General features: G+C 41.3%; 1 protein-coding gene across 2 annotated transcripts in view; it reads left to right on the forward strand.

Moving 5' to 3' along the window:
- PLCB2 (phospholipase C beta 2) overlaps positions 1-9,053 on the forward strand; it is a 203,852-nt gene extending 194,799 nt beyond the window's left edge. For both annotated transcript variants that reach the window (XM_075330434.1, XM_075330435.1), the window contains exons 30-32: positions 1,853-1,910; positions 5,550-5,636; positions 8,209-9,053. In XM_075330434.1, coding sequence (XP_075186549.1) covers positions 1,853-1,910; positions 5,550-5,636; positions 8,209-8,610 — 547 coding nt within the window. In that variant the 3' untranslated portion in view covers positions 8,611-9,053. The remainder of the gene's footprint in view (positions 1-1,852; positions 1,911-5,549; positions 5,637-8,208) is intronic.
- The last annotated feature ends 244 nt before the right edge of the window (positions 9,054-9,297 follow it).

Consider the following 9,297-nt stretch of genomic DNA (forward strand, 5'->3'; position numbering starts at 1 on the left):
ATAGGTCAAAATAGAATTATTTCAATATATATCAATATAACAGTTTGTCCATAAGGCATAACTGTAAAATTATCACTGATTGAACACCAAAATGCCAGTTACAGCCACATAATTTAAACAAAAATGTTCATAGTATTACAAGCATGATACACATATCTTGATTAACTGGCTGTTGCTGAGACTTTTAGTTCCTCAGATAAAAAATGGTGGGACCATATCAATTAAGTCCTCCAAACCTTTTCACCAGATATATACAAGCTGCCTAGATCGTTTAGTAACAAATAACGCTAAATATAGCATATAATAAGTGATACTCACAGAGACCATAAAATCCACGTCCTGCAACCCCAACACGTGTTTCGCCACTTCTTCTTCGCGGGGGGGCGTTTTGTTTAAATTATGTGGTTGTAACTGGCATTTTGGTGTTCAATCAGCAATAATTTTACAGTTATGCCTCATGGACAAACTGTTATATTGCTATACAGTACAGACCAAACGTTTGGACACACCTTCTCATCTCTAGAACAACTGTTAAGAGGAGGCTTTGTGCAGCAGCCTTCATGGTAAAATAGCTGCTAGGAAACCACTGCTAAGGACAGGCAACAAGCAGAAGAGACTTGTTTGGGCTAAAGAACACAAGCAATGGACATTAGACCAGTGGAAATCTGTGCTTTGGTCTGATGAGTCCAAATTTGAGATCTTTGGATCCAACCACCGTGTCTTTGTAGAAAAGGTGAACGGATGGACTCTACATGGCTGGTTCCCACTGTGAAGCATGGAGGAGGAGGTGTGATGGTGTGGGGGTTCTTTGCTGGTGACACTGTTGAGGGTTTATTCAAAATTGAAGGCATACAGAACCAGCATGGCTACCACAGCATCTTGCAGCGGCGTGCTATTCCATCCGGTTTGCGTTTAGTTGGACCATCATTTATATTTCAACAGGACAATGACCCCAAACACATCTCCAGGCTGTGTAAGGGCTATTTGACTAAGAAGGAAAGTGATGGGGTGCTACGCCAGATGACCTGGCCTCCACAGTCACCAGACCTGATCCCAATCGAGATGGTTTGGGGTGAGCTGGACCACAGAGTGAAGGCAAAAGGGCCAACAAGTGCTAAGCATCTCTGGGAACTCCTTCAAGACTGTTGGAAGACCATTTCCGGTAACTACCTCTTGAAGCTAATAAAGGCAATGCCAAGAGTGTGCAAAGCAGTAATCAAAGCAAAACGTGGCTACTTTGAAGAACCTAGAATATAAGACATATTTTCAGTTGTTTCACACTTTAAGTATTTTATTCCACATGTGATAATTCATAGTTTTGATGTCTTCAATGTGAATCTACAATTTCTAGAGTCATGAAAATAAAGAAAACTCTTTGAATGATAAGGTGTGTCCAAACTTTTGGTCTGTACTGTATATTGAAATAATTCTATTTTGACCTATGCAGTTGCTTGCTTATGACCTGATATAACTACTGTCTATATATATACTTTTGTTACTGAAGTATAAATATATATGACCTTCCATGTCCTGAGTTTATAGTCTGGAATTAAAATAATAATTGTTATGATATTTTTCAATAAAAATCTGATTTTAAACATTAAATGGATTTCTTGATCTTCTTATCTGAATTATCTTGTCAGATTATTGTGTTTAGCTGTATTGTTGAAGCTTTACCACTTAGGTGGGGAAATAATATTAATTTTGGCAAATCTTGTGAGTAATAACAAAAAAAATAGTATACTTGCCAATTGGCAAAATGATGTGCATTCCTGTACGGAGAGACCAAGACAAGCTGAGAAACATAATGGATAATCGATAGATGTATTTATACATATGTTATCTCTTTTAGGTTAAAAAAGGAAATAAACAACTCACACATTCAAGAAGTGGTGCAGGTTCTACAAATGGTTGGTACCATCATCAGAAATATTAGTTACTAGCTGTAGTGCCCGGCGTTGCCCGGGATAGTAACTGAGTGTCTGCCTGTCTCCCTCTCTGTCTCTTTCTCTATGTCTGTCTCTCTGTGTGTGTGTATTGCGGGCTTTACACGAGACGACTGATCGTGCGATGCATCGTCGGTGGGTCACGGTTTTCGTGACGCACATCCGGCATCGTACACTATGTCGTTTTGTGTAACACCTCCTAGCGACGCAGTATCACTCACAAATCGTGAGTCGTGTACTCGTCGCTAGGTTTCATAAAATTGTTTAAATAAAATGGCGCCGGTTGTTCATCGTTTACATGGCATCACACGTTGCTCCGTGTGACACCACGGGAACGATGAACAGCAGCTTACCTGCGTCCCGCAGCACCCGCCGGCTATGTGGAAGGAAGGAGGTGGGCGGGATGTTTACGTCCCGCTCATCTCCGCCCCTCCGCTTCTATTGGCTGGCTGCCGTGTGACGTCGCTGTGACGCCGAACGTCCCTCCCACTCCAGGAAGTGGACGTTCGTCGCCCACAGCGAGGTCGTCCGGAAGGTAAGTGCGTGTGACGGGGGTTAAACGAGTTTGTGCGACACGGGCAGCGATGCACAAACGACGGGGGCGCGTATGATCGATCGTGAAATCGTACAATCGGTCGTCTCATGTAAAGCAGGCATATCTCTGTCTCTGTATCAGTCTATGTCTCTCTGTGTGTCTCTGTATCAGTCTCTGTGTGTGTCTCTGTGCATCTCTCTCTGTCTGTCTCCGTCTTTGTCTCTGCGTGTCTCTGTGTCTCTCTCTATCCGTCTCTCCACCGATATCATATTACCTCACACATACATTTTTATTATATATTTTCCTGTCAAAACATAGTCTATTACGTTCCCTGAGTCACATGGGGCATCTGTGCAAAATATTGTGATTGTAAATATGACGGTGCGGATTCCTTTAGCGGACATACATACATACACACACACACACACACACACACACACACACACACACACACACACACACACACACACACACACACACACACACACACACACTCACACACATATATACACACACACATACACACACACATATGCACATATACACACACTCACACACACATACACACACATATACACACACACACACACACACACATATACACACACACACAAACACATACATATACATACACTCAGCTTTACATAATCGATTGTTAGAATAGCCCAATGTACAGTCAGAATAATTGTTTCCCAGAAGGATAAAAAGTCATGATTTGCATTGATCAAAAATGTACACTACAGTTCAGAAGTTTGGGGTCCTCCAGACAATTTTGTCTTTTCCGTGAATAATCCTACTTTTATCTATCAGATGAGTTGCATAATGAATAGAGAATATCGTCCAGACAGTGACGAGGTTAGAAATAATAGTTTTCTCTTCACACTTGGCTTTCGGCACAGAATGCTCCTTTGCAGCAATTCCAGCTTTACAGACCTTTGGTATTCTGGCTGTTAATTTGCGGAGGTAATCTGGAGATATTTCACCCCATGCTTTCCCCCCACAAGTTGGATTGTCTTGATGGGCACTTTTTGGTACTATACGGTCAAGCTGCTCCCACAACAGCTCTATAGGGTTGAGGTCTGGTGACTGGGCTGGCCACTCCATTACACATAGATACCAGCTGCCGGCTTCTTCCCTAAATAGTTCATGCATAATTTGGAGGTCATTGTCCTGTTGCAGGATGAAATTTGCTCCAATCAAGCGCTGTCCACAGGGTATGGCATGGCACACAATGGAGTGATAGCCTTCCTTATTCAAAATCCCTTTTACCTTGTACAAATCTCCCACTTTACCAGCACCAAAGCAACCCCAGACCATCACATTACCTCCACCATGCTTGACAGATGGCGTCAGGCAGTCTTCCAGCATCTTTTCAGTAGTTCTGCGTCTCACAAATGTTCTTCTGTGTGATCCAAACATCTCACATTTTGATTCGTCTGTCCATAACACTTTTCTCCAAACTTCCACTGTGCAATGTCTTGTTCTTTTGCCCATATTAATCTTTTCCTTTTATTAGCCAGTCTCAGATATGGCTTTTTCTTTGCCACTCTGCCCTGAAGGCCGGCATCCCGGAGTCGCCTCTTCACTGTAAACGGTGACACTGGCATTTTGCAGGTACTATATAATGAAGCTGCCAGTTGAGGACCTGTGAGGTGTGGATTTCTCAAACTAGAGCCTCTAATGCACTTGTCTTGTTGCTCAGTTGTGCAGCGCGGCCTCCACTTCTCTTTCTACTCTGGTTAGAGCCTGTTTGTGCTCTCCTCTGAAGGGAGTAGTACACACCGTTGTAGGAAATCTTCAGTTTCTTGGCAATTTCTCGCATGAAATATCCTTCATTTCTAAGAACAAAAATAGACTGTCGAGTTTGCCATGAAAGTTATCTTTTTCTGGCCATTTTGAGAGTTTAATGGAACCAACAAATGTAATGCTCCAGATTCTCAACTAGCTCAAAGGAAGGTCAGTTTTATACAGTTACATAGTTACTTAGGTTGAAAAAAGACCTAGGTCCATCTAGTTCAACCTTATAGCTTCTCTAATAAGCAAAACTGTTTCCAGCTGTGCTAACATACTTGCACAAGAGTTTTCAAGGGATTTCTAAACATCCATTAGCCTTCTAACACACTTAGCAAACACAATGTACGATTAGAACACTGGAGCGGTGGTTGTTGGAAATGGGCCTCTATACACCTATGTAGATATTGCATTAGAAAACAGACGTTTTTCTTCGGCCACCATCACTGGGCTCTTATATACAGCATTCTAACATGCTATACAGTATATACGAGCCCAAGCCGCTGTGTAGAACATAATAATCACTTTATAATACTTACCTAAATGGTCGCTTTGGTGGAGTTGGGTCTTATGGGTGTCTTCGTTCGCCGGTGTCTCCTCTTTCGGCCATCATTGTCATCTTTCTTCTGAAGCCTGTGTGCATGACGCGTCCTACGTCATACACACTCGCCGGTCCCACGCAGGCGCACTACAATACTTTGGTCTGCCCTACGCAGGACCTCAATGCTGGCGCGTGTGGATGACGTAGGATGCACCCTGGCTTCAGAAGAAGGATGACAATGATGGCCGAAAGAGGAGGCGCCGGCACCGGAGAACAAAGACGCCCATATGACCTAACCCCAACGCAACGACCGTTTAGGTAAGTATTATAAAGTGATTTTTACGTTCTACACAGCAGCCTGGGCTCTTATATACGGCATGTTAGAATGCTGTATATAAGAGCCCACTAATGGCACCTTATAGAGGCTAAATCTGCTGACAGGTTCCCTTTAATGTTAGCTTCATTGAAAAAAAAAGTGCTTTTCTTTCAAAAATAAGGAAATATCTAAGTAACCCTAAACTTTTGAACTGTAGTGTATATCATATCCTAAAGATGAGGCATGACTTTCTTGATTACATGATGGGGATTCCAACACCCCAATATACTTTGAAAGTTGGCCAGGTCTAGAAAAGGGCTAGTTTTTTTTCACCTGAAATCGCACCACTAACGTTCATGAACTTTGTTTAGTTTTCCATATAGCCTCAAAACGTATACTAGTACGTCATAAATCTTTCAGGTAACTGATAAATGGAGCAATCAGCAACAGAAATTAGAAGAAAAACAGGCTGAAGGACTGCAGAGAATCAAAGACAAAGGAGAGCAGGTATGTGTGTATATATACAGTTATATATATATATATATATATATATATATATAATTTTATTATTGTTTCATATATTGCTGCGTTTTGGAACTTCGTGGTCTTGGTGGTTTCTTCTAGACCCCATCTCAGTCATTGCCAGTTAACCATAACAGTTGGGTTTGTCAGGCTACACCAGTGTTTCCCATACTTCAGTCCTCAGAGGCTCCAACAGGTCATGTTTTCAGGATTTGCTTAGTGTTGCACAGGTGAAAGAAAATGTGGCAATTTAGGATATCTTACCCCTCACCCCCGGCCAATTTTCCGTTTTTCGAGGTTGTTTTGCTCCCCTTCTTCTGAGAGCTATAACTTCTTTATTTTTGCAGGACAAGTTGTATTTTTGAATGAAACCATAAGTTTTACCATATAGTGTACTGGAAAACTGCAAAAAAAATTAAAATGCGGATAAATTGCAAAAAAACTGCAATTGCATGATTATTTTGAGATATTTTATTCACTGTGTTCACTATATGATAAAACTGATGTGTTGGTGTGATGTCTCAAGTCAGTATGAATTCGTAGACACCAAACATGTATAGCTTTACTTTTATCTAAGGGGTTAAAAAAATTCACAAGTTTGTCCAAAAAAAAGTGGCACACATTTTGCGTCATTTTCCGCAACACGTAGCGTTCTCATTTTTCTGTATCTATGGCTCAGTGACAGCTTATTTTTTGCATCTCAGGCTGACGTTTTTAATGCTACCATTTTTGCGCAGATGCTATGTTTTGATCGCTTGTTATTGCATTTTGCGCAAAATTTGTGGCAACCAAAAAACTTAATTTTAGCCTTTGGAATTTTTTTGATGCTACGCCGTTTACCGATCAGATTGATTGATTTTATATGTTGATAAATCGGGCATTTTTTAACGCGGCGATACCAAATATGTGTATAGTTTTTAAATCCTTTAATTTTCAATGGGGCGAAAGGGGGGTGATTTGAGCTTTTATTTTTTTTTAATTTTTTATTTTCTTTTTACTTTTTTTTTCATTTTATTAATCCCCCTAGGGGACTATAAGGATCAGCAGTCTGATCACTCATTCATTTCTGTTGATCACTGCTATGCAGTTGAAATCAGCAGAAACACTCACCTCTAGTCTCTGGCAGCAGCTGGCCAGGTGATGGAGGAAGTGACTCATGCTAGATACAGGAGTCGTCACATGACACTGTGCTACCATAGCAACCATCGGCTCACACTGATCACATCACTGCAAAGCCGAAGGAGGCCGGTGAGTACAGATCTACTGCGCCGGTGATTTAAATGGCTCTGTCACATTTTGACAGCACCATTTAAGCGGTTAACAGGCACGGGCGTAACGCGGATCCACTCCTGCCTGTGAGGCACACATGTCAGCTGTACAAATCAGCTGACACGTGCATGGATCGCCGCCGGCTGCCAGCAGCAGCCGGGAGGGATTAGACTGTGACCGCTTAGGACGTAATATTACTGCCCGTGGTCAATAGGGGTTTTTAATGATTCCATCAACTGGACAATGCTAAAAAAAAACTAAAAACATGACGTCTTGGAGGCTCTTGAGGACTACATTTAGGGAAACACTGGTCAACACCAATGTTCATCAACTCCAGTCCCCAAGAGCCACCAACAGATCACGTTTTTCAGGGTTTCCTTAGTATTGGCCATGTGATAATTCCATTACGTGGACAATACTATGGAAATCCTGAAAACTAGACCTCATGGAGTCCCTGAAGATTGGAGTTTGGGAAACACTGGGCTATACCACTGTTCCCCAACTGCAGTCCTCAAGAGCTACCAACAGATCATGTTTTCTGGATCTCCTTAGTATTGCCCATGTGATAATTCCATTAACTGGACAATACTATGGAAATCCTGAAAACTTGACCTGATGGAGGCCCTGAGGATTAGAGTTTGGGAAACACTGGTCTATACCAATCTTCCCCAACTCCAGTTCTCAAGAGCCACCAACAGATCATGTCTTCTGGATTTCCTTAGTACTGCCCATGTGATAATTCCATTAGCTGGCCAATACTATGGAAATCCTGTAAACTTGACCTGATGGAGGCCCTGAGGATTGGAGTTTGTGAAAAACTGGGCTACACCAATATTCCCCAACTCCGGTCCTCAAGAGTTACCAACATATCATGTTTTCTGGATTTCCTTAGTATTGCCCATGTGATAATTCCATTAACTGGCCAATACTATGGAAATACTGAAAACTTGGCCTGTTGGAGGTCCTGAGGATTGGAGTTTGGGAAACACTGGGCTACACCAATATTCCCCAGCTGCTATCCTCAAGAGCCACCAACAGATGATGTCTTCTGGATTTCCTTAGTACTGCCCATGTGATAATTCCATCACTCGTGCAAAACTAAGGAAATCCTGAAAACAAGTTCTGTTGGTAGCTCTTGAGGAGTGCAGTTGAGGAACACCGGTTTGCATAGTGTGAGCACTGAAATGGCATTTAGACAGCAGTAAATAATTTGGAACAAACGAGTAAAATGATGACTGCGTCAATTACATATTTATTGCATTACTCTGTCCCCAAACTTTCCTTATAGACTCAAAAAGACCTTCAGCAGGAATACCAGGGGAAGGTGAAGAGCCTAGAAGTGGAAATACCAGATGTGGTCCATGATTGCATGGCACCGTATTTTCCTTCAGAAGCCAAATCTCTAAAAAAAGATTCAGGAAACCACGTCAGCAGATGGGAATTTCTATTTGGAAAATCTGACAAAGTGGAATCTTCTGTTACAAAAACTCCAGAGGAATCAAATGCCCAAGTTGACCCTTCTGGAAAAGAGGTAGAAGAGGACTATTCGGCTGGTGGCCCTGGCACGGGATCACTTTCGAGAGCTGCTTCACTGTGCGAGACTTCCGCAAGTGATGCATCATCCATTGACACTCCAACGTCTTCAGACGTAATAGGAAAGACTCCTTCAGAGGAAGCGTCCACGCAATAGCCTAGTCTTGTCATAAAATTCCGTAGCCATTTAGGATCCATTTCCCGGCAGAATTATTTTTGCATTTTGAATGGTGAAAAGGGTTAGACTGGAAATTTAAATTATTGGTTTGTGATAATGGGGGGTGACTTATGTTTGGGTAATGGGAATATTAATATTTAATTGTAGATTTTTTTTCTGATGGAATGTATATATTTTACTAATTTTGTAGAAGAGTCAAAAGGAAACCTATAAAGACAATTTTACTAATGAAAAAAAGCTGTATAGGTGATAGGACAATAATAAAAAATGTTACCTGTATTATAGAAAAACAGTGGTGCCTGTGCTGAGAAATCAACTTTTTATTAACAGCATTAATTTTCCCGTAAAACTGGGCTTGCAATATGATTCTCCAGGTCAGTACGATTACGTAGATACCAAACATGAATAGTTTTTTATTTATTTACGTGGAGAAAACAAATTCTGAAACTTGAAATGAAAAATCTTTTTGCTTGTGACGTCATTTTCCAGGAGCCGTAACATTTTCAATTTTCAGGATATGGAGTTGTGTGAAGGGTTGTTTTTTGTGCCCCAAGCCGATGTTTTTAATGATATTTTTTGGGGAGATACAATGTTTTGATCACCTCTTATTAAATTTTTTGTGTTGTGGTGGCCAAAAAAAGCTGCAGGGGTTAAGAACTATTTTCT

Source organism: Anomaloglossus baeobatrachus, chromosome 12 (genome assembly GCF_048569485.1).
Source record: "Anomaloglossus baeobatrachus isolate aAnoBae1 chromosome 12, aAnoBae1.hap1, whole genome shotgun sequence".
In the NCBI taxonomy this organism is placed as follows: Eukaryota; Metazoa; Chordata; class Amphibia; order Anura; family Aromobatidae; genus Anomaloglossus; species Anomaloglossus baeobatrachus.